Source organism: Chinchilla lanigera, unplaced genomic scaffold (genome assembly GCF_000276665.1).
Source record: "Chinchilla lanigera isolate Chin_1 unplaced genomic scaffold, ChiLan1.0 scaffold00126, whole genome shotgun sequence".
In the NCBI taxonomy this organism is placed as follows: domain Eukaryota; kingdom Metazoa; phylum Chordata; class Mammalia; order Rodentia; family Chinchillidae; genus Chinchilla; species Chinchilla lanigera.
In genome coordinates, this window is record NW_004955527.1 from 1,937,812 (window position 1) to 1,962,393 (window position 24,582).

A 24,582-nucleotide genomic window follows, 5' to 3' on the forward strand; every position below is an offset into this window, starting at 1 on the left:
TCAAACATCTACCATCCTTTGCTCCACCCTTCCCCAGGGAACACAGCTCCGATGGCGGAAAGTGGCTCAGCTCCCTGCCCACTCGAACCCGCTGACCCACTGGAATCTGGCGAGGCAGTTCAAGGCCTGCAGATGGATGGGCCACTGGGCAGGGGCTGCTGTGAGTTTGTTTTTATGGCCTGGTAAGCCAATAAACACCACGGACCTCAGCCTCTGTGCCTGGTGCCCAGGTTTCCGCCCTCTATGTGGCTCTCCAGAGGGCAGGGTCCCACACCCCAGGTTTGAGAATCCCTGAGGCAAGCCCCACCTTAAGGCCCTATCCAGGGCTGGCAATCCTGCTGCAGGTGCCTTTATGCATCTTTGCCTGCACATTCTCAAAGCACAGAGCTGCCCCGGGAAATGAATGTCCTGGGACTGGGAGCCCCACAAAGGCAGCATGAAACAGAAGCCAAGTACCCAGGAAAGATCTGGCCTCTGGGAGCCGCAGGCCCTGAGGGGAGGAGGTGGCCTCAGCCTCCACTGTCCCAACCGAGCCCAAGGACCTGGGGGAGCTTCTTCTCCAGACACCCAAGCCACGCACCATCCAGCCCACATCTCCACCGGGTTCAACAAGCAGCCACAGCAAGAGGTAAAAGGCCAGGGGTTGAAAAAAAGACAAGGATCTGACAAGTTTAAAACATGTATTTAAAATACAATTTATAAAATGCTTAATCTGCCGACTCAGGAGCCTGCGTGTAGGGGTGGGGCGGGGGGTAGGCAGCTGCCCACTGCACCAGCAAAGCAAGATGCAGGGGTGTGGCCCCCTCCCATTCCCTTCTGTTCAGACACCCAGGGGCCCATGTGCACCCCTGGGATCACACGACCAGAAAACAGAACCCCAGAGGTCTCTTGAGTCTCTGCTTGCCAGGGAGGCTGGGTGCAGCCCTGCCGGCCCATCCCTGAGCAGGGCACCCCCAAATGGGGCAGAGCAGGGTATGGCTGGGCAGGGCAGGGCTAGGCGGGGCACATGGGCTCTGGAAGGGACTGATGGTAGCAGACAGGGTGTTGCATCCTGCCTGCAGGTGGGGAGCACCCTGACTGCTGAGAAGGGCTGGTCACCAGGCCTGGGCCCTGGCTCCTTTGGTTATAGGCTGACATCAGAGTAGTGGCTCATGGGAAGCGGCTAGCCGGAAGGACTGAGGCCTGGCTCATGGGGTCTGCGAGGAGCTGGGGAAAGGGACGGTACCGTGAAGGGAGTTAGAGGGGGCAGCAGCCTCAGGGTCCTGCCCCTCATTCCCCTGGGGATTTCCAAGCCAAAGCCTGCAACTTACTTTAAAAAAAAAAAAAAAGAAGAAAAAGGAAAAGCACTTAAGGGAAGTTACAGACAACTACAAAAAAACCCCACACAAAATCCAAACCGTTTTCCCATCTTCCCTCCCGCCTCCCCCCAAATAATAGTTTCCTGTTTTCTTTCATTTTGCCTGCTACCTCTCATCTGGGAAGCCAAAGGCATGACTGCTGGTGGGTGGTGACAGGCACAGTGTGGGCGGAGCCCTTCTTTGGCCGGAGAGAGGTGGGAGCAACAGTCCTGGTCGCATGCTCAGGCCCGACGCCAGCTGTCCTGGCTCCCACCAGAGGGGTGGTGCAGGAACAGGTGGTGCCAAGGCAGAGCCAGCGGCCTGCCCGGCCTTCCCACCTGCACTGCCCCGCAGCCCTCTCCCACTGAAAGGAGAGTTCTGCCTTGGTGAGAAGCCACTCTGACTTGAGGGGTGGGCACGAGACACTGAGTATGCACGCTTGGTCAGGCCAGGAGACTAAGACAGCAGCCAACTTTCTTCCTGCCCACTCCTTGCAGTAGCTGCCCCCCTTACTGACTGACCCTCCGCTCTGGCTCCATTCACAGACAATTCCTGGCTTCACACAGTTCTAAGGCTGGGCCATGGACCAGTCACAGGCTCAACTGGCAGCTGGTCCTTCCTCCTAGGGAGATGGCCTGGAACATGGCTGGGCCTGGCCAGGTGAACCCAATGCAGAGTAAGCCTGCAAAATCCGGCCTGCCACCTGGGCCACCACAAGCTGCCCTACTCCGAAACCACACCAACCACTCCAAAACCCACCCACTGGTCAGGAGCGGGAGGCCGCCTGGCCGGCTGAGGGTAAAGCGCAGTGCATCCCAAGAAACAGCAAGCTAGGTGGAGGCAGGCTGCACACACGGAGCTGCCCTGGGCAGCTGCCCTGCCAACCTCTTCTCAAGGAGTCAAAGCAAATCTCCAGGCCCCACAGCCAGAGGAGAAACCGTCTTCATACCAGGCCCTTGCTCTGGAAAAAGTAGTAGAGGGCAGCCCTGGCCTCTGGAGAACTTGGCGGTGGCCATCCATCTTTGCGATGCACGGCTTTACCCTTCCCCACTTTATTCAGACTGTTCTGCTCCTGAGATACTGATTTCACAGAGGAAATGTAGCAGGTATAGTCACCGAGCTGCAGCCATGGCAGGAGGAGTTCCAGCCTTGCTGGGGTGGGAAGGTCTAACCAGGTGCAGGCTCACAGTCTGGGAGCCAGGCTCTCTCCTGGTCTCCCTGTGCTGACAGCAAGTACTGACCAAACCTCGTCTCCCCTACTTCTAAGCCCAGGAGCACAGTCTCACTCCCTGATGCTCTCTGCTCTCTTGCCTGGCTGGTAGGAAGCCACCCTGAGGGGTAGGGGAAGGGGAAGCCTGTCACTTTCCCTGTCTCCCAAAATACTAGAGGTGGGTTGGCACCCTCCCCAGGCTCTCTGAGCCTAAAGAGCTAGCCCTGACTCCGGGCAGGGCAAGGTGCCAGGGGCTTAGCTGGGGGAGGGAGGTATAGGCATGGGGTGCTCACCTGTCCTGGGGCTGCAGAGCCCTGCCCCTTTTCTGGGCGGCAGTAGGAACACAGAAGCTAAGCTCACCAAAATCCTATCGGTTAATGTTTCTAGTGAATAAACCAGAAACATTTTTAAGTAGACTACCAAACTACCTTTTCTCAATTAAAAATTCATTAAACTGCTAAAACCCCTCCCATGCACTTTTTCTTAAATCAGGTATTTGTATAAACAAACAAAAATAGGAAGAAGGAAAAAAAAAAAGGAAAGGATATTTTCAAATGGAACTTACTTTTTAAGTGATGAAGACATGCACTTGGGGGTGGGTAGGTGAAGTTCTCATTTGTGTTTTGAAATCCCAAATTAATAAGCATGATAAACTTATTGCTGGCACTGGCTTTACCCCAAGTGGCCAAGTGGCACTGTCTGACTCTCTACTCTGAGTCCTTGGTGGGTCCCCCCCAACCCTCCCCTAACCCCACCTTTTCCCTTTCCATTGACTTGGGACAACCCTTGTCGAGGACGTGCCAATCACAGTGGGAAGGGGGGGGAAGGAGGGAGGTCACAGTGCATGGGGTTCAAGGTCACAGTGGGCGGAGCAAGGGGGATCACAGTGCAAGTAAGTCAGGTCGTTCCCTCTGCTCAAGTCCAGCTGTCTGCCACAGCAGTGCAACCCATGGCTGATGACCCAGGAGGTGGTGACGGCGGCAGCGGCGGCATCCTTTCTCGCCTGCATTTATCTGCGCTGTTTGAAGCCTTGCGACCCATCAGGACCCAAAGGCTGTCTGATCACATTATTGGGCTGCCTGCTATCTTCTGGTTGGGAGATCCTGGTCGGCCTGCAGGAAAGAAAATCGGAAGGCTTGAAGCAAGACATAAAAGATGTCCTCGGATCTTAAAATCAACCATGCTTGCAGCTGAGACAGGTATCATGGTAGCTAGCACCCAACTTTGGCTTCAGGAGCCTGCTGCTTTGGGCAGGCGGATGGAGGCACCTCCAAGTTGGGCGGTCCCTGTGGGCAGGAGGGCAGCCCATGGCATTCTCCCTCTGGCTCACCATCACTCATTTGTAGGCATCACCCATCCTGTTCCTAGCAGTAGCCATGGCAGCACAGCCTCCAGAGCCATGGTGCAGACTCCCCAGTGTCGCGCAAGGGAAAGACTCCGAGCTACACGCACCCCAACACTCCCTGTTCTGCTTCCTGCTTATGCCTCACACAACTAGAGAAGACTGATGAGAAAGGACATTTCCCACTAGGAAAGATGCAGACAGCAGAGAAAACAAACGCTGGAGAGCCCTTCAAAACAAGGAAAATGTGAGTGTGGTGGAGCCTGTAATTCTAGCACTGGGAGGCTGAGGCCAAAGGATAGCAAGTTCAGAGCCCAGTGTGGACTATTTAGTGACTTCACGAGATCATGTCTCAAAAACAAACAAACAAAAAACCAAAACCCTGGGGATACAGCTCAGTGTGAAGACTTTGGGTTCAAAAAAAGGAGGAATGTTGCCAGCGATATAGCTTCAGCAGCACAAACGCCTGCCTGGCAAGCACAAGGTCCTGAGTTCGATTCCTGACACCAAAAAAAAAGAGGAGGAGGAGGAGGAAAGACCAAAGGCCTCAAAGTTAGCAAAAGACCATGTAAACATAAACAAGAACTAAAAAAAAAAAAAAAAAAGTACTGCTTCCCCAGGAATCCACAAACTTAAGTAATGCAACCTCCAGTGCTACAGGAGAAAAAAGCATGAGAAAAAGAGTTTAGAAAATACACAGAATATCACAGTACGTGACTGGAAGATAACACTGCAGCACTAGCAGCACTTTCCACTGCGCGACTTGGTGAGGCAGGCATTACCACCATCCCATTTCTCAGACTAGGCAAGAGGTTCAGGACTGTGAGTTAAGAGAAAGCAACTGGGAGATTTTAATTCCAAGTCCACGCCTTTACATGGCTTTTGGCACTGCCCCAAATGCCTGCAGACTGCAGACACCATTCACCTGCATGGCAAACCAGCACCGCCTCAGAGCAGGGTGCATGAGCCTGCATGCAGGTGCCAGCAGCCGAGAGCAGCGTCTCACTAGTCTACCGTTGGCCAAGCCTTACTTGAATGTGCTCTGGGGGATGGGGGATGGTCAGCCCTGCCAGCTACACTTACCTGTCGAGGATAGGTTTCTCCTGCTCCTCCTCAGGGCTGGCGCTGCCCAGGATCCGCTTCCGGGCCTCGGCGTACTCAGCCTCCCGCTGTGCTAGGGACTTGACTGGAAGGGCTGGCCTGCTGGTGGAGTTAGGGCTGCTGACCACACCGTTGCTGGTGGGCCTCTTGAGGATGCGGATCTGTGGAGGGGGCCCGGTGGGAAGGCTATCGTCTTGAATCACAATGGGCACTTTGGGAGGAGATTTGGATTTCCTGCTGACAAAGAGCAAACACAGCTTCACCAGTCACACCCTTCCCTAGGAGGCCCGACCATGTCCCACACCCACCCGCATCACTGACCCCCGCCCGCAGTTTCTGGCCCCTGACCAGACACTCCAACTCCCACTCCTCAGGAAGGGTCTCTGAAGAAAACAACTTCACCACCAGCTCTGGCAGTGCACCGAACTGCTGCTCAGACATCACGCCTGTCTGGGGACAGCAGCATCCTGGCCTAGGCCTTCCTACCCACCGTCATCACAGGCACGGCAAACACTGTTTGGCCCCTGAAGCAAAACATTTTATGTCCAGAATCCAATGACTTCAGTTAAAATCCCCACTTCCCTACAGAGAGCAGTGTTGAGAAGCTGGTAGAGGGAGCGCCCCAGCTAGGTCTTCCACCTCATGGTCTTAAACAAATCAAACACTACCAGGGCCAGCTACGCAGCCCTGCCAGGCAGCAAGATAGGATTCCTCGGACAGTTCCAGCCTTCTTATGAGTGACCTGTGCCTCCCATAAACGAGCTGCATCAGATAACGAGTCACCTCCTCTAAGAGCCGGGCACAGAAACTTCCCTCACCAGGGCTCTCCGGTCTGTTGGACAGCGGCGGGGCTGCAGTGAAAGACAATCCTAGAAACAGCGCGTGGCAATGCTCAAAATGCTCAAGAGAAGCACTGTCCAAGGACGTGCACATCAAGGCGATGTGTCCACAAGGACAGGAGGAACTGACAAAACCCAAAGGGGAAACAACACAGGGAGAAAAGGAAACAAAAGCCACTGGAGGAGAAAGGGACCAAGGTAAGAATGACCACCCAGACCAGCCACCTGGACCCTCCCAGAGCAACCCTAGCTTCAGAGCTACACGGGCTCACGTGGGTCTTTTCAAGCGCCTGGGTTGTCAGGAGGGGCAGAGCCTGAGGACCCAGCTGCTCCAGGGTGAACTGGTAGGAGTCCTGGGCGGGACAGGAACATGGAAAGGCCCTGTGAGCAGCAGGGCGTGCAGCTGCCGAGGTAAGCAGACAAAAGGGAAGCCAGCAATATGATCACAGTGGCAGGGAGCCAGGAAAGCCAGCAGGCGGGCAGGTAGCACAGGAATGACTGTGTAGCCCGTTAAGCAAATCCAAAGTCCTACCTTCCTTCCTGCCACTTGTCCCAGGAAAACTGACAGGTTACCTACGCCGAGAGTCAACATTCACCTGCTCTGGAAACCCACTTCCTCTGCTGTCTGGGTGGGGAACACAGCTATCCTTGAAAAGTGTTTCAAAAACATTTCCCAGAATCTTTTCCTCCGGGGTATCTTCAAGTGCCAAGTCACTCAGGCCCCAGAGAGATCATCCATCCGAACTCATGTCTCAGAGGAAGAAACTGACGTCCAAAGAGGGAAACAACTTGCTCCAAATGCAGAGCAACTGGGGCACAGCCAGCTCTAAAACCCAAACCTCACAACTTGTCACCTCCCCTCCTTCCATCTGATGAGCACACGGGGCCCACCGAGGGTGAGGCAGGTGCAGCACTTCAGCCTCACCCCCACAGCCTCAGGCCACCACATTCTGGTCTCCAACTGGGAGGGAGGGTTCGCTGCCCAGGAGCCTGACTGCTACACCTAAGGCCAGCTGGAGACACCACTGACTGCCCAGCTCTCCACAGCAGAGAGCACGAGCCCTCAGACCAGACAGCAGCCTTACCTCTCCTTTTGTGTGATCTTCAGTTTTTTTTCCAACCGTCTGTCTATTTCCTAGAGGAAAAAAATGTATATAAAAACTGGAAAAAGATCTGTCTCAAATAAAAACTTAGGTCTTTATTTTCAGAGCTAAGGGCAATATCTTCTCTCTAGCCAAGGACACAACTATGTCCTTGAGGTGATGGACGTGGACTAGACTCTGGAGTTTGGGGACCTCACTCCCTTTGAAGGTCCTCTCCTTCTAGCCCCATGGCCACAGCAACAGTTCCGCTGGGTTCAGTTGGGTTCTTCGCATGGCCTCCAGCCAGCCTTCTGCCTGTCCTTCACAGCACCACTCAAATCAACTTTCTGGACCTTAAATGTGATCCTCATTCCCGGCTTAAAGCCCTTCAACGGCTTGCAGGACCAGGACCACGCCTAAACTCCAAAGCACCCTCATTGGTACCTTCCACAGTACGGGGCCACTGTGCCCCAAGTGCTGCTCCACCTGCCTGCAGCGTCCTCTCCCTGTGCAAACTCCCTCATCTGCAAACCCCAGCTGTCTCCTTTCCTCTGTGCCATCTTCTCCTACTCCACCAGCTCAGTCAACCACCTGCTCCTCAGGGGTTAAAGTTCTCTTTCACAGCCTTCCTCACGCATATCAACTACTTTATAATCTGTTCTTTACTAGCACAGACTTGAGCTCTGCAACTAGCACCTAGTGAAAGGCCTAGAGTAAATCAGGCCTGTGGAACTGAAGTTCCTAAGACTTCAAGTAAACTTGAGAGCCGAAGAAGAGACAGTACAATGGAACTTCTCTTGGAAGCAGAGCCCAGACAGCCTATTTTCAAAAATAAAAAGCAAAGCAAAGCAAAGGCAGATGCCGAGAAGGCACAGAAGGCAGGACTACTGTCCAACAGACTCTGCCCAATAACACGGCAGTCCAGAGCCCACGCAGGGCCTGGTCTCCTCAGTCCGGGGCAAGACACTGGCACCCACGGCTATCTGAGCCCACTGCCCCAGCACCAGGAACTCACCGATGCCTCCATGGGCAGCAGCGGGGTGAGGACAGACTGACACGTGACACCTGTGCACAGAACAAAGGCCAAACCTCCAGGTTCCACGGCTGTCACACTACCTTTTCTAAGAAAAGATCCTCCTCATTGAGAGCAAAACCTACTAGCTACTGGTGGGAGAACTGCTATGCCAAAATATGTGTTTCTCTGGAGAACAGATCTGTGACAACACTTCTTAGCCAGAAGTGATTTTGTCCCCCTGATGACATTTGGCAAAGTCTAGACGTTTTTCTTTTGGAGTTGTCATTACCAGGGGAAGATGCTACAGAGTAGAGGGCCGGGAGGCTGCTAAGCATCCTACAACACACAGGACCTACTTACAATGAGGAATTAAGTAGTCCCAGAGCTCAGCAGTGCCATGGCTGGGAATCTGACTTACAGAACAACAAGGGACTTTCAGGAAGGAGTCCATCGCCACAACCACAACCTGTCAAGACCAACTGGGAAGAAGGCAGGCCCTGGGATGTGTCAGGAAGAGTCTTACGGACCAAGGTGTGCCCTGTCTTCCCTAGTGCTGTAATGTCCGGAAAATGACCGCGTCCTACAGTTGATAGGCACAGTTCAAGCTGCCTAGCTCTACTCAAATCTTCTTAATTTTTACTGACTCATTTGAACTATTAATTATGGAAAGAATAATTTTTTTCTAGTAAGTTAAATATTTATTATGAAATGATCTTCTTGGCCTTAGAATCTTTTTCCCTCTTTTGGTGGTGGTGGGAATTGAACCCAGGGCCTCATTATTACTTAATATTAATAAAAGTAGGCCAGCTTTCTTTGGTGCTACTTGCTGGAATGTTTCTTCTCGGACTCCTGTGTCCTCTTATAAACAATGTGAAATTAGATTAATTTTATGAAGGTAAATTTAAATCCAAGCCAGGCCTGGTGGTACATGCCTGTAATCCTAGCACTCGGGAGGCTGCGGCAGGATTGCTGTGAGTTCTAGGCCAGCCTGGACTACACATCAAGACACCATCTCAAAAAAAAATTTAAGCCTGGCGTGGTGGCGCACACCTGTAATCCCAGCACTCGGGAGGCTGAGGTAGGAGTTCAAGACCAGCCTGGGCTATACATTGAGTTCAAGGCCAGTGCATAGCAAGACCCTGTCTCAAAAGAAAAAAATTTTTAAGTACATAAATACCTTCAAATCCAGTCCAGCATGTTGTATTGTGAGGGCACTACCAAGTCTCTGGTGGGGCTGGAAGGCACTAAAACAAAAATTTCTCACTCTAGATTGGAACACAGCTGGCGCCCAATGGAGTGTTCAATGAATGAATGGAAAGAGTACAGCAAGAGTCAAGAAGATGATCTGGATGTCTGCGAACTGACAAACACACACACACATCTATGCCCACTGCAGAGTTGATAGTAGAACTGTACTTTTTTTTTTCCAGTACTGGGAATCAAACTCACAACCTTACACTTGCCAGGCAGGCGCTGTGTGGCTGAGCTAAATCCCCAGCCCCTAGAACTGTATTAATTCTATTACTATCCGTGTTATTTCTTCAGTAAATACTATAGCTAACATTAGGCTAAGGTCCATTGGCTTTTTTTTTTTATTTGGTCTTTTTGAGACAGGGTCTCGCTATGTAGTTCAGGCTGGCCTTAAACTTATTTTGTAGCCCAGGCTGGCCTTGAACTCACAGAGATCCTCCCTGCGTCAACCTACTAAGTGCTGGGATTACAGGCATGGACTACCATGTCTGGCCCAAGTCCATTGCCTTTTAAGGAGTTTTCAAGTCTTTTTAATGAATGCTTTCTCGTTTTATTAAAGTTCTAGCATTTGCTCGCTTTGAAAATGAAACCCTCTATTCAAATTTCTCCACCATAAACACAAGATTCAGCATCTGTGAGATTTAGATCACTTCAAACACAGTTGAAACCAAGTGCCAAACTCCACATTCAGAGTACACACAGAGACCCACCAGGGTAGTCAGTGAAGAGGTGTAGCGTGCAAACAGCACTAGTCCTGCCTGAAGATAGGACAGGTGCCAGTGAATCTTGCTTGACAGAGCCAGATCTATTTTAAGAGTCTCTGAATTCAAGATTTTTATGGAAAAGCTCTGAATTTCTAAACTTAATTATGCAAATTCTCATTTTCAAATTCTATATTGTTTTTAATGTTTTATTTTTATTGTGTTTAAAATAAAAAAATAAAATTAGCAAACAGCAAAAAAATTCTCATTTTCATATCAATGTGAAGGCCAAAAAAAAAAAAAAAAATCCACGGAGGCAAATGGGTTTAATACATTAGCTAGAGCTGAGCATTCCTTTGTTCTCCATGGCTACAGGAAAGATGGAGAATCTACCCAGTCCAAGCTCACGCATCTAGATGAGAAAAAGCCCTTCAAGAAGATATTATGATAGGGCTGGGGATAGAGCTCAGTGGCACATGTGCCTGCCTAGCAAGCACAAGGTCCTGAGTTCAATTCCCAGTACCAAAAATAAAAAAAAAAATTAAAAAACAGTACCGGGGATATAGCTCAGTGGCACAAGTGTCTGTCTGGCAAGTGCAAGGTCCTGAGTTCAATTCCAGGTACAAAAAAAAAAAAAAAAAAGAAGATATTAAGGTTCATGCCTGAGTAACTGTGCCTCTGTTCCCTAACCTGACCAGCATACTTGACACACAGTAATACTGGTTTTTAAAATAATACCCCGGATTAAGGAAGCTACTGGTAAAAGTCATTAGGCACTCATCCTCTCTGCCCTTGCCCCATTCCACACCACTCTCCTACATGCCAATAACTAAAACTCCCACCCAAACCCATCATGTCAGGTATCTGGGTTTATCGGAGCTGGAGAGGGATTCTTTCATCTGATTACAGAATGAGATATAAACCAGGACAGTTCTGGAGGAAGGTGGATTGTGGTCATCTGGAGAGGGACATTAGCAGGGGCTGTGCTCCACCAGCAGCATCTCACCTGGAGTCTGTCCAGGTATCGTGAGTCAGTCCATTTTCTGCTCAGAAAAGGCCTTGCAATCCATCTGCTCTCAGCCTTACGTTTTGAAAAAACAGACCAAGTCAAAACTTTCCTACAGGGCGCACTACAAGAAGGGCCATCTCTAGAAATGCCATGGCTCACAATGCTGTGTCAGGATATGTGGAAATGCAGGCCTCAAATGAAGGACCTAATTACCTCTTTTTTAAAGGATTCATGGAACCCTGTGCAAGATCATGACTCCTGTGTCAGAGGCCTGACCTCCATGGCTAACCCAAGAAACGTATGAGCTCTTTTTTTTGAGGCGGGGGGGGGGGTGTGTTCTTTTTGAGACAGGGTCTCTCCATGCAGTTCAGGCTGGCCTTGAACTCACTTTGTAGCCCAGGCTGGTCTCAAACCCACAATGATTCTCCTGCCTCAGCCTCCCAAGTGCTGGGATTACAGGCATGTGCCATCACGCCCGGCGGGGGTTTTGTTTTTGGTACCGGGAATCGAACTCAGGACCTTGTGCTTGCCAGGCAGGCACTGTACCACTGAGCTAAATCCCTGGCATGCCCTTGAACTCATTTTGTAGCCCAGGCTGGGTTCAAACTCACAGCGATCCTCCTGCCTCAGCATCCCCAGTGGTGGGATTACAAGTGTGAGTCACCACAGCGCAGGGCAGTATAAGGGCCTAAGTACATGAAGAGAGGGCTAGCAGAAAAGTCTGATGTGCCACGGCTTCTCCTCCTGGTTAGGCTCTGGTTTTTGCTGAGTAGCAAGGCGCACACTCTAGAAGATAATGTACTCTGATTAGTGGGGCAGCTTCGTATCTCTAGGTTTAAATTCTAAGGAAAAAGTCTTCCCAAACCCAAGTATCACTTACCCTGTGGCGCTACACTACTATGAACACACAGTATGTGCTTCTTGGTCCAAGAGAACAAGCAAAACCAGAAGATGAGCAGAAGAATTCATAAGAACCCTGGAGGAAGGCCAGTGGCTCTGCACAAGCTGGACCTCTGGGGAGGTAAAACGAGGTCACAATCACAAGGTGAGTGACACCAGATGTCAACATCTGCTAGCTCTACTCCCCTGAGGGGGCAGCATAGCGTCACTGGCTGCTGATGCCTTTAACCTGGCAATGAATGTGCTGTGGGAGCCTCTGGCAGCAGCTGGGGACAGGAACCTAGGAGTGTGAAGGGATCAGTCCAGAGGGGTAGGGAAGGAGAAGCCTCAAAAAGCCAAGAAAGGAGACAAGGGGGGGAAGAAAGCACCTGCAAGGCAAGGCAGGTTACAGTAGTGGGTGTACTATAATACTAAGAGATAGACGAGAGAGGGAAAAAGAAAAGGGAGAATGAGTGAGGTGAGGAGAGAAATAAGCAGGCTACTCTGCGCCTTGGTGCAAAGCGTACCAAGCACACCAGCACTGTAGCACTTCTCAAATCGGATGTCAGTGCAGACAAGCCCAGGCCTCTGCCTGTGGTCTGTAAAGGGCAGTGTCTTGGCCTCTCTGGTGCCTGCCCTGTGGTGCTCTCATCCCCCCAGCTACTCCCTGACTCTATCACCAAGAGCCTCAGTACATCCTGCTCCATCGAAGCACCTCTCAACAGGAGCCTCTCGGGTCACTGGTGCAACCAGGGTGACTCCTGAGAAGTCAAGTGATCTTGTATTAAATGGAGGTCTGGCAGAGCATGCACAATAGTCTCAGCTACTCAGAAGGCTAAGGCAAGAGAATCAAGAATTTGAGGCCAGGGGCTGGGGATTTAGCTCAGCGGCAAAGCGCCTGCCTGGCAAGCGCAAGGTCATGAGTTCGGTTCCTGGTACCGGAGAAAAACCAAAAAAAAAAAAAAAAAAAAAAGAATTTGAGGCCAGCGAAGTACGGTGGCCAACGCCTCCCCAAATTAAAACTAAACAGAACATTTAAATGAAGGTCAGAAGGCAGCATCCTTGGTTCCCGGCTCTGGATTAGGAAATACCCTCTCTTTATTAGCAAAAAAAGCAGCTGCCTCTCTGTTAGGTCTTCCTCTCACATTCAAGGAATGACCACTGGTTTTGAGCTCCCTGGGAAGCAGCACGTCGCACAGGATATACTGGCTTTTTTGACTAGGGAGTGCCAAGTTTCCAAGTGGTCTCAGGGGATCTGAAGAAAACACAGTGCAACAGAATTTCTCTCCAAAGCAGAGCCTGGCAGGTCCTGATTAAAACAAAACCACCATTCTAGAAAGAAAGAAAGAAAAAAAAATGCTGGGCATGGTGGTGCATGCCTGTAATCCCAGATACCTGGTCGGTCGAGACAGAAGGATCCCCAGTTAGATTCTGTCTCAAAAAAAAAAAAAAAAAAAAATGGGTGGGGGTGTAGCTCAGTAGTAGAGGGCTCCTAGGTTCAATCCCCAGTACCAAACAAATGGAAGACAGATGCTGAGCAGCAGGGGGACTACTGTCCAGCACATTCTGATGCCTAACTGCCTCAGTCCTGGGCAGGGACATCAGCACCCATGTCCTCTCGCTGCCAGATGGCCAGTGTCAGGGTCTTCAGGCACAGCCATCACCCTGGCAAGTCACCTTATGCTTTCCATAGCCCAAATCTGGCTCCTCCTGTGAGGAACCCAATTTGACTTAGGAATATGTAAAGCAAATTAATTCATAAGCTAGGACCAGTCTATAACAGCAAAGTCTGGTCTAAAACAATCAAATAAATGGTCTCTGTACCTTAAAATACATTACTGGCCATTTCTAGTCCAGATATGCAGCCCAGAGACTTCAAAGAGCTGCCAGGTCAATTTGCCTAGCTGTTTCATCCCTGTTTTTTCTATGTCAGTGGTGCTGTGGTGACAATGTCTGCCCTGGCAGGGCTGACCATCTCAAATGCCTGTGCGTATTCCACATCCTCTGGCAGCCCAAAGAGGGAAGCACCCACTGTCCCATTGCCCTAGATCGATTCTACAATGTTGCTTCAGGGTCACTGTCAGGTTCAATCATTAACTCACCTCTGAGTAAACATAACTGGATAAATAAGAAGAAATAAAAAAGAGCAAGAAGCAGAATTCAAAAGTTGAGAGATAAGAACTAACGGACATAGCTAGGCCCTGAATTCGTCAATTTGCCTTTTTAATGTATACTCAGTCTGTTTTTGGGTTCCATTTCCCACAAAAACATCTCTCCTTCCTTTGCTACTCCTACACCATGAGAAAACACTTCTTTTTACTTAAGTAGGTCACCATGGGGCATGGGACATGGTCCTAAAACCCTACCTCAGAGAAGTCTAGGCTTTGTTAGCTGGTCTCAAAAATTCATTTTTCCTTTGCTCTGCTGTAACCAAAAAAACTCAAAACCAAAAAACAAAACCAGGGCATAAGTGCCTGCCTGGCAAACGCAACGTCGTGAGTTCAATCCCTGGTACCGCAAAAAAAAAAAAAAGGAATATTTACAGAAAGCGTACTATAAAGTATAGGCACCGGATGCTGGGCAACCAGAGGAGAGCAAGATAATTTCTACTGCGGGAGCCCAGGCAGCAAGGGGAGACATAAGCGAAAAGCATATGGACAGTGTGTGAGAGAGAGGTGAAGGGAGAGCGATACTGCCAAGGGAGCGGGAAAAAGTAACCCGGGTTGAAATGACACCAGTCTCAAGAAAAAGGCACAAGGAAAAGCTGGAGACAAAAGATGATAACACAAATAGAGGAAAAGCAAAAGAAACCTGGTGTAAACCTAAGTGTGGTGGTGTGTGCATGTAACCCAAAGCTCTGGGAGGCTGGGGCAGAAAGACTTTCAACTCCAGCCCAATCTGAGTGACCAGATCCTGTCTCAAAAATTAAAAATTAAAAAAAGGGATGTAGCTAGCTCAGTGTGACAACGGTTCTGGGTTCAATCCCCAGGACGGGAGGGGATGGAGAAAAACAAAGCATCTCCTAGCCCAGGGGAAAGTTACCTTACTATGAATCTCCTTTTAACCAAGTCCTGGAAAACCACCAGATTACTTTATCTGCTGAACGCGAGTTAGAGTTATTAGATCACCAAAGTAAAGAGTGTAGCCAGGGTCCCAGCAGCCATGAAGGCCCTGGCAGTGGCGTGTGAGGAAGAACGAACTTCCCGGCGTGTAGGGGAAAGCCACGCCCACTCCCCTTCTCAGGCTCCTCCAGCTTCCGGGATCTCTGCGCCAGCCCGGCAACAGGCGTCCTTCTGGCACGCTCCTCGGCACCAGCACCAAGTACAGCGGCCACCGCCACTCCAGCCACTGAGCCCACGGCCAGGTGAACGGAGAGGCACCCATAGGTGCTAAATGGACAGTACCACTTGGCACAGGAGTGTGAAATATCTCACGTTCTTAATATTGATCACATGCTGAAATGGTGCCATTTTTGATACAGTACGTTGTATTAAAACTTAATCCTTCTAGCACGCAAAAGGTTCCTCCTCATCTCCTGGCCCCCTGAGGTTGGAGGATTCAAGAATTTAGACCTTTTGTCCTCTGCATCTACATGGGCTTATTTACTTATTAGTTTTCTGAGACAGATTCTTTGTATATAGCACAGGTCAGCCTCAAACTCAAAACCCTCCTGCCCCGGCCTCCTGAGTGCTGGGATCACAAGGGATACCATCATGCCCAGACACAATGGTGTTCTGTTTCCACTGGTACTGGGCATTGGACCCAGGGTCTGTGCACTGTGATGTCCCTAGGCATGCACCCCCCACCCCCCGGCCTTTGAGACAAGGTTCACTAAGTTACGAAATTGCCAAGGCTGGGCTCAAACTTGCAGTCCTCTTGCCTCAGCCTCCTACAGTACTGGGATCGTAGGTGTGCCCCACCATACCTGGTATACACTGGCTTAAGTGACTTCATCTAGGTCCACAGCTTTATAAAATCTGACATATAATTGCTGACTCAACATTCACACTTAAGACTTCAAAAAGTTGGCTGGGTGTAGTGGCACATCTCTGCAACTCTAGCGCCTGGGAGGCTGAGGCAGGAGGATTGCCATGAGTTTGAGGCCAGCCTGAACTACATAACAAGACCCTGTCTCAAAAAAAAAAAAAAGAAAAAGAAAAAGCCAGGAGTGGTGGTGCACACCTGTAATTCCAGCCACTTGGGAGGCTAAGGCAGGAAGATCATAGAGAGTTCCAGGCCAGCCTGGGTGACATAGTGAGTTCAAGACCAGTCTGGACTACACATTGAGACCCTGTCTCAAAAAACAAAACAAAACAAAAAAAGCAGAATGTGAACTTCACATACTGCATTTGTCTACAGTGCCTAAAATAGCACCCAACACATGAATTAATAAACAATCCTAATTAACAGAATTTTACAGATGATATAGCCCAATTCTATAAATGAAAAGCAATCAATTCAAAGAGTTCTAGGCTATTATGCATTGAAATAGGCTTTAAACTGGGTCTGTGTGGGTCCAGGAACAGATGTTATCCACTAACTCAAAATAAGAAGCTAAAATTGGGTGGGGGGGGCTGCGGCTCAGTAGTAGAGCACAGCCTTAGCGTGGGTGAGGTCCCTAGGTTCAGTCTCTAATACCCACTCCCCAAAAAAGGCAAACTAAGGCTGCCTTCTCCAAGCACCTGCTACCGATCTCTGTAAGGCTCAGTGCTTTCCCATCACCAGCTCTGATCTGGGCCACAGTCCCAGTGTACATCAGCCTTGCTGCATGCTCAGCAGTCCCTAACCCCCAAGAGGAGGGCACACAAAAGTTCAGAGTGGCTGAAGGATGGCAGCAGACACTGGTAAGGCTGGATAAAGGCTAACAGTACGACCCACCTACTTCCACACCTAGGCCAGGTTCATGCAAGCCCAGGATTCCTAAGAAGGACTACAATAGCACCACTGACTGCCACAGTACAGACCTTTTAAAAGAAATACTGTAGTTCTTCAGCAGAAAACAGAGCAAGCAATTTAGATACAGTATGTCCCAGGAGAGTCTCAGAAACTCTGAATTGCCTTCTTGAGAGAAGGGATGGTTTTCCTTTGGGTGTTTCTTCAAAAGGTCTCCATGTGGGAAGGAATCCATACAGACTTTCGCCTTCCAGTAACAGGTCAGGCAAGCCAAAGAACTCTGCCCTGCACGTAAAATGGGGTAAAGTCTAACGGGGTTTCCAGCCTGTGTGCATGTGTGTTAGTTGGTTCTTCCTTTCACTTCTCACATAACCCTAAGCAATACAATTCTTAGAAGAAACAGTACAACACTAGCCCTCAGCCAATCTTAGGAACTGTAAACTTAACTAGACAGAAGCTACCTCACCAGTGGCCAGAAAGCCAGGGAACAACGCCTTCACAGGCGGAGCAATGGCACCTCCTGCTTAAACACTGGCTTGAACTGCTTTGCTAAGTGGCTTATTTAACTCTCCCCCAGCTAAAGCAAATTCTACTGATTCAATTTTACAAGTGAGAATGAGGCTGAGAGAAAGGTAGATAGTGATCTGCCCCAAAATCAGGCCTGGCATTGAAACCCCAGTCTCCTGATTTCTATTGCCATAGACAGAGAAAAAGAGACATTAATTGGCAGAGGGGTCCATCCTTTCTCGTTACCTTTTCTAATGAAGATGCCAAGGCGCCTCACCAAAGAAAGTGTCAGACACCCTGCCTTTGGAGGATGAAACAAATACCTACGCCTCTTCAGTTTTTCTGCAACACCAAGGGTGTCAAGGGTGTCATTCTGCTCTTGTCAAAGGCCAGTCAACCTGTGGCACTCATCGGGGGCAGCCAGCACAGAGGCTCTAGGACCAAGGCTAACCACAAGGAAGGGAACTCAACAGGCAACATGGTAAGTGAAAAGGGACTGCAGCAGAGAGGTGAGCAACCAAGACCCAGGGGAAGGCATTCAGATTCAACAGTTAAAGATCCCAAGCAAGTGATTTGTGTCTTTTTTCACTGGGCTACACTCTAAAAAAGTTATTTCCCATTTCCGATCAACTGGCTCTCAATACAGGCACTATTCTTAGCATTACCACAGTGGGAATATTACCCCTTGGGCTCTTCCGCACTGAGTTCCAGTTGATGAGGAATTTACTAGCTCATGTAGCCTACAAAAGCGGGAGGTCATTCCAGGCAAAAACAAACACACTTCAAAGGAACCCGCAACTGAGCACCCTAAAGCACTCAAGTAGTTAATTATCTGGTGACAAGCAAATGTAAACAAACTGTTCCCAAAAGGTCCCTGGGAGTGTGAGCTCAGGACATGACGGGCTGGGACTGACCTTGTGATTGCCTTCCTGGATCAGGGATAATAGCACCTAGTCCCACAACATCCCTGGTAATAAACATAAAGATGCACTCCACCTGGGCTGTACTAAGTGCTCAGCACACCAGCTAAAAAGCACTTGCAAACAGGGTTGGGAGATCTAGGGGTAGTGTTTGTTCCCCAGGGAGATGCGCCATTGGGTAGCAGAAATAGAAGTGACAGCTAGAGGGTCATAGTGCTTTATAAGCCTTGAAGGACAGGCCATGAAGGCTGGAAAGTTGGTTCTCAAGGTCAACACCGAGTATCAACAATCGTGACCTCTCCTGGCAAGTGCAAGGTCGTGAGTTCGGTTCCCGGTACCAGAGAAAAACCAAAAAAAAAAACAAAAAAAAACAACAAAAAAAAAACAAACAATCGTGACCTCTCAAGACTCAGGTCGTAACTGTCCTAAACAATTTCATCCAGGCATCACAGTGTCCGAAGAATGCAATTTTAAACTGTATGTATTTATTATTGCTTTTGGAAAGGAATGACTGTTATTTCCTGTGTTCCTGTGTGGGGAGGAGTTTGACTTACTGTGAGGGACGTTTTGAAATGAGGACAAGATTCTTTATCCACATACACAGCGCTGCTGGAATCTGTTCTTAATTTCTGCAGTGCTTGGTTTTCTCATCAACATCCTGCATAAAGCAAGGTGTTAAAGATAGGTGGCAGAGGCTAACAGCGGTATAAACACTTGGGCAGAAAAATCTCTATGGTTATTACTCTTCCTTTGCTTCACTGGGAATGGACCCAAGGCCTCACACAGGCTGGGCAAGCACTCTACAACTAAGCTACATCACCAGGCTCTCTGATCATTACTGAAAAATCCCTTTATTCTGTACTTTGCCCACGGATGTAAGAAGCTAAACTCAACCTTCTCCTAGGAAACCAACAAGTCAGAGCTCTCCTGCCAGGAAAAGTTTCCATTCCTGCGGGGGCAGTGTGCAGGAAAGAACACACCACACCTTATGGAGGCCAGCTACCTGACACAGCCAGAAACCCACACTCACTGTAGGGGGCCCCACCAGTGCAGAAGTGGGAGTGGAGTGGAAAGAAAGGCTGCCCAGGAATGTGTCCGTGTCGTCAGACCTATACAAGAGTTACTTTCTCTGGCAGGGTTTTACCAACAGCTTTAGAAAAATGCACTAAATTCTCTCCTGTAGAATAAGGAAAAGAAAGAAGGCCTGTGATTGCCTGAATTTCTAGCCCCTGTCCCACAGCAACCATGGCAGCTCTCTCCCATACCCAGAGCACACTGGGACAGGCCCCCTAGCAGCTTCACTGAAAGGGATGGAGGAGTGACTAGTGAAAAGCACATTATCCTCCTTTCTTTCAAGCCACAGGGAAACAGAACTTTTTCCAAAGTCCAGGGACAGACTGCTCAGCACGATCATGCCTAAACTAGCCAACTGTTTCACAGAAAGACCCTTCTGAGAAACACAGAAATCCCTAGAATTCAACTTTCCAAAGTGACCAGGAATAGCTGACTGTGCTCCCTTCAGGTTTGGGACACCTGGGTTTGAGCTCTCCGGTACCACAAATCTTAACTCTTCTTTACCACAAAGACAGAAGGAAATCAGCATCATGTAGCCCCAAACTGATGCGTTTATTTTTGGCTCGTACCCACAGCCAGCTGTATACATTCCACGAGGACAGCAGCCGCAGGAAGCACTGCAGGCCTCAGAGCAAGGTAGCAGTCACACTTTGGGGAGCATGGCCAAATAGTTTAGAGAAGGAAATCTAGGCTCTTGTTTCCTAAATTCAAATCTAACTATGTCACACCTCTGCTAGAAAAAATTAAAAGTAAAACAAAACAAACAAAAACAGGCATTCAAAGCTCTTGGATGCTTTCAGGACAAAGTCCAAGCTCCCGGAACCTACAAGGAGGTCAGTCCCAATCTGGTCCCGGAATACCTCTTTGGCCTCATCTCTTTCCACTAAACCCTGCCAACCCTCATCCCTCCAGCCAGAAAGAAATACTTGCAGCTCTCCCAAGGCTGCACACTCCCCTCACAGCCTCATCCAGGCATGCACTAGCTCTGCAGATTTGACCTAGCTTAATTCCACTGGTCTTTCAAATGGGAGCGAACCTAGGGCCTTGGGCATGCTGAGCAACTGTTCTATCGCTGAGCTATGCCACAGCTTTTTTTATTTTTTATTTGTTTATGTCTTTTTTTAGGTACCAGGGAATGAACCCAAGGCCTTTACACTGAGCTACATTTCCAGGCATTTTCATTTTTTACTTTGAGACAGAGTGTCACTAAACTGCCCAGGTGGGACTAGACCTGGCAATCCTCCTACCTCAGCCCTCAAAGTGCTTGGATTACAGGGATGTGCAACTACACCTGGCTAAAGTGCCCAGCCCACTTCAAACTCACTATCCTGCCTCAGCCTCCCAAACAACTGGGATTATAGGTGTGCACCACTGTGATAAACTCCTGGTCTTTCAAATATTATGTAAGAATCATCCACTCTCAGACTTTCTCTAATCCCAGCCACAGTACCTGATTCATGCCTTTGTAAATAGTGCTCCTTTCTTTCTTACTTACTCTTCAGTGTCCAGAACACAGCTGGCAGTCAGTGTTCACGTCCTATAGGCTTAGACATGACCCAGCACCACTCATGGGGCAGTGTTGGGATGTCTGGCTCATAACTGGTTCATGTCTGTCTATTTGTTTTGAGACAGGGTACCGCTAGGTATCACACGCTGACCTGGAATCCACAATGATCCTCCTGCTTCAGTCTCCCCAGTGCTTGGATTACAAGTGTATGTCACCAATCCAGGCTAAATTTCAATTTTGAATCCAGAAGGCCACTTGTCCTTTAAAATACAAAAATACAATGTCTTAACCGGGGCATGGTGGCGCACGTCTGTAATCTCAACACTCCAGAGGCTGAGGCAGGAGGATCGTTGTGAATTTGAGGCCAGCCTGGGCTACAAAGTGAGCTCAAAGCCAGCCTGAACTGCATAGCGAGACCCCTGTCTCAAAAAGATAAAAAACAAAAACAAAAAAATGACAATGTCTTGATGCCAGGCATGGTGGCATATACCTTTAATCCCAGCAGTTGGGCACCTGAGGCAGGAAGATCACCACGAGTTTGAGGCCTGCCTGTGCTACATAGTGAGTTCAAGGCCAGGCTGAACTACATACCAAGAGCCTGTCTCAAAAAAACCAAAATACAAACAGACTGAAAGATACAATGTCTTCCCATTAGCTGTATGACTTAACATTGAGGAAAATAAAAGGAAATGTTTGGGATACAGGGAAATCAGAATTGTCAATGCTTTACGTAACCACTAGGTGATTTCCACTTCTGGATCATCTACCTTCCTCTAGCTGGGTTAGCTCATTACCATCAAGATGGACTAAATCATATTTTAAGTATTTATGTCTAGCCAACCAGTGAATATAAAATAGCTTCAGCTGATCAAAATCTGGGCGTAGTGGCACAGACCTGTAATCTCAGCATTCAGGAGGCTGAGGCAGGAAGATCACTGTGAGTTTAAGGCCAGCGTGGACTACAGTGAGTTCAAGGCCAACCTGAACTTCAGACTGGGACTCTTTCTCAAAAAGATAAAAAATAAAGTAAAATAAAACTTGGCAATACTCTCACGGTATCAAGGAGATAAGGTTTGGGCTCCACCTCTGTACATGGGACTTAAAAAGGGTTTTCCTGAAGTAATGAGTAGCAGAAAGCATACTAGACAAACATCAGACAGACCTAAATTACATCTTACATCTCTCAATTTATTCAGCTGTAAAAGGAGGGGCTGGATAAACTCATCTCTAAGCAATTCACACATTATGAAAATCTCAAGTAACTCCAATTTCTGCGGAATCCTATCCTCATTTTGGTTCCTTTCATTTTCTTCCCATTTCTTTAAAGTGAAAAACTTGTGTCTTTCAAACACGTGAGGAACAAAAAAAAAAACCACCTAGGTGCCTAAGAAACTTAAGGTTTGAGTCACATTCCAACTCCAAGCCAAGCTTTTCACAGAGGGTGGCATGAGGGGTGTCTGGATGATTCGTTATTAGTGGCAAGCACTAAAGTCCTCTACCTACCGGAAAGTCTGCATTCCCTGGCATGAAGTCACTGGTAAGCACACTGCCTGTCACACAGCAGACACTCAAAAATTTGGGGTGAACAAATAAATATCCAATCGACACCTGTTACTCACTACAAAACCTTCTTGACTCAAGCCAAAATTCCAGAAAGCTGGTAGGCATCTAAGAACGTCACCAAATCCCCTCTGAACGAAGTGTTCCTTCAACTGTTCAATTATACTAGAGGGGAGGACAAACAACCGTGGGAGAAAAGCTCGGCCAGCGGGGGGTGGGGACGACGACGACGACGACGAGACACACTAAACTTTAAGCCGAGTTTCAACATTCCCTCCGAGATACACGCACTGTGGCGTGGGTCAATTACCCGTCCTTGCCCACACAGCGCCCTGTAGAGACGCTTGGGGAAGAAAGACTCAGCTCCCAGCTCCTACTCTACCCTGGGCCGCTGGACGCCTACACCTGAGCCTTCCAGACAGAGGTCGCTCGAGCCAGCACCGCACAGACACGAACCGGGGAAGCACCAAACTGGGATCTCCCTGTCTGCATGAGCGTCACTACAGAACCCACAAACTGCAAACACCAAGTTAAACCCGAACCTGGTGGAATCGGGATAAATGATTTTCCTACAGCTTGGGGAGGCCAACAAAAACTCCAAAATCGAGTCGAACGGTCCATCTCTCCCCTCCCAGGAATGCGGCTATTTTACGAATCACACCCCTCCCTCCTCGACCCCGACGAGCACACTGGGAGACCGGACCCTCCCCCGGGCGCAGATAAGTGGGCGGAGAAGGGGGAATCCCCGGGGAGAAGGGGTGGCCCGCTGGACTTCCAGGGAAACCCGCCTGCTACGGCCTCTCACAGTAAAACTGAAAGAGGAAAAAAAAGAAAAAAACTCCCCAGGCTCGCCCACCGTGGCGGATGGCGCAAAGCGGTGGGCGACTTTGGCAGAGAGCGAAATGGCCCGAAAGTACTCGACGTGCCCCCCCTGCCGCCGCAGCGGCGCCTTCCAGCTCTCCGCCGCCGCCCTCACGGGGAGTCCCTCCTCATCCGAGCACATGAACTTTAAAATGGTGCCTCGGATGGGACAGCTCGCCTGGAAAGGAAGGGTCCAAGCGGGCCGGGACCAGCGGGCGAGCGCAGGGGCAGGGAAAGAGGCTCTAGTGCCGGGTGGGGAGTGCCGGGTGGGGAGCCCCGGGTGACGCACATATCGGGGGGCGGAGGGAGGCGCACCGGGCAAAGGTGGAGGGAAAAATGGAACGCGGCCCCTTTAAGAGGCCTTCACGGCACTCAGGGACCGGGGGCCTCTCCTCTACTCCCGGCCCGGTGTGTGAGGTCCTTCTTTGGGGAGAACCATCCCCAGACCCGCTCCCCGGAGGCTTCTCTCACGCCAGGTCCCGCCCGGCCCTGCCCCGGGGCGGCGGCTCCTCCTTACCCCGCTGTCTGCCGCCTCCTCCCAGCTCTCAGCGACCTCCTCATCTTCCATCTTACTCGCCGCTTTCCCTCCTCCCCCAACCCCTCCCCGCGCCTGCGCCCTGAAGCGCACCTCCGTCGCGGGCGCGGGCACGCAAGACTACTCAATGGACCCCGCCCTCTGCCGAGCCCGGAAGAGGCTCCGGGCCAGAACCCCTGCTACCCGAGACGGCCATCTTTAAAGATGGCAGGGTGCCCACATAGCTGCCATTTTTCTTAAGGGCAACGTGTTCGTGTACAGAAAGGGTGTTCAAGAGAAGTCGTTCTGTGGAGTACGGGAAATGTGTTTTTTGGGACCATCTTTTCTAAGGACAACCAGGTATTCAAAATCCCTCCTCCCCCAACTGTGAATTGAACCCCAGGAACTTCGCATTGAACTATATCCCCACTGCATCCCCAGACTTTTTTAAAAATTTTGAGGCACAAGTCTCCTAAATTTGTAAATTGCCCAGGCTCGGCTGAACTTGCAAGACACCTCCCTCAGTGGCCTAGAGTGGGTTTTTTTTTTTTTTTTTTTTTAAGTGAGTGGTAAACCGGGCGTGGTGGTGCACGCCTGTAATCCCAGCATTCGGAAGGCTGAGGCAGGAGGATCCTTGTGAGTTCGACACCAGCCTGGGCCAGCCTGAACTGCATAGCGAGACCCTGTTTCAAAAAGACAAAAAAAAGGTAAAGTGAGTGGTAATTTCCCTAAACTCAGATAATGATTTCTTAAGAATTCTGAAAAAAGACTTTTTTTTTGAGGCAAGGTCTTGCTATGTAGTTCAGGGTGAACTTGAACTCACTATGGAGCCCAGGATGGCCTCAAACTAGCATCGATCCTCCTGCCTCAGCCTCCCGAATGCTGGGATTATAGTCGTGTGCCCCCACACCTAGCCCCAAAACATTTTTATTTTTATTTATTTATTTTTGTTGTTGTTGTTGGGTTTTTTCCGGTACCAG

At 49.6% G+C, this 24,582-nt stretch overlaps 2 protein-coding genes across 12 annotated transcripts in view; one reads left to right on the plus strand and one right to left on the minus strand.

The window, feature by feature from the left end:
* The window catches only part of Spata21 (spermatogenesis associated 21), a 35,414-nt gene extending 34,205 nt beyond the window's left edge, over positions 1 to 1,209 (plus strand). For all 6 annotated transcript variants that reach the window (XM_013507383.1, XM_013507381.1, XM_013507382.1 and 3 more), the window contains exon 14: positions 38 to 1,209. Coding sequence is in view for 5 of the 6 variants with exons in the window: in XM_013507381.1 (XP_013362835.1) it covers positions 38 to 95 (58 nt within the window). In the remaining variant the exon portion in view is untranslated. The remainder of the gene's footprint in view (positions 1 to 37) is intronic.
* Positions 666 to 23,713, minus strand: Szrd1 (SUZ RNA binding domain containing 1). Of its 6 annotated transcripts, none has more exons than XM_005409830.2 (4): positions 23,606 to 23,710; positions 6,915 to 6,964; positions 4,973 to 5,224; positions 666 to 3,659 (listed from the first exon to the last, which is right to left on the minus strand). In XM_005409830.2, exons 1-4 carry the CDS (start codon positions 23,654 to 23,656, stop codon positions 3,557 to 3,559), a joined length of 456 nt encoding a protein of 151 aa, XP_005409887.1. In that variant the 5' UTR covers positions 23,657 to 23,710; the 3' UTR covers positions 666 to 3,556. The 6 variants fall into 6 exon arrangements, with proteins under 6 accessions (XP_005409887.1, XP_005409886.1, XP_013362840.1 ...); XM_005409829.2 differs by having other exon boundaries at positions 4,973 to 5,227; XM_013507386.1 differs by lacking the exon at positions 6,915 to 6,964 and adding an exon at positions 18,641 to 18,744 and having other exon boundaries at positions 23,606 to 23,693.
* Between the last annotated feature and the right edge of the window lie 869 nt (positions 23,714 to 24,582).

Bases quoted from the DNA above. Each gene is read 5' to 3' on its own strand.
- Szrd1 (XM_005409829.2), bottom strand. From the start codon at position 23,656: ATGGAAGATGAGGAGGTCGCTGAGAGCTGGGAGGAGGCGGCAGACAGC. The intron at 5,228-6,914 runs GTAAGGCTGCTG...GCTCTTTGTCAG, and splicing joins AAGATCACACAAAAGGAGAG to CAGGAAATCCAAATCTCCTC. The intron at 3,660-4,972 runs GTAAGTGTAGCT...TCTTTCCTGCAG, and splicing joins GAGAAACCTATCCTCGACAG to GCCGACCAGGATCTCCCAAC.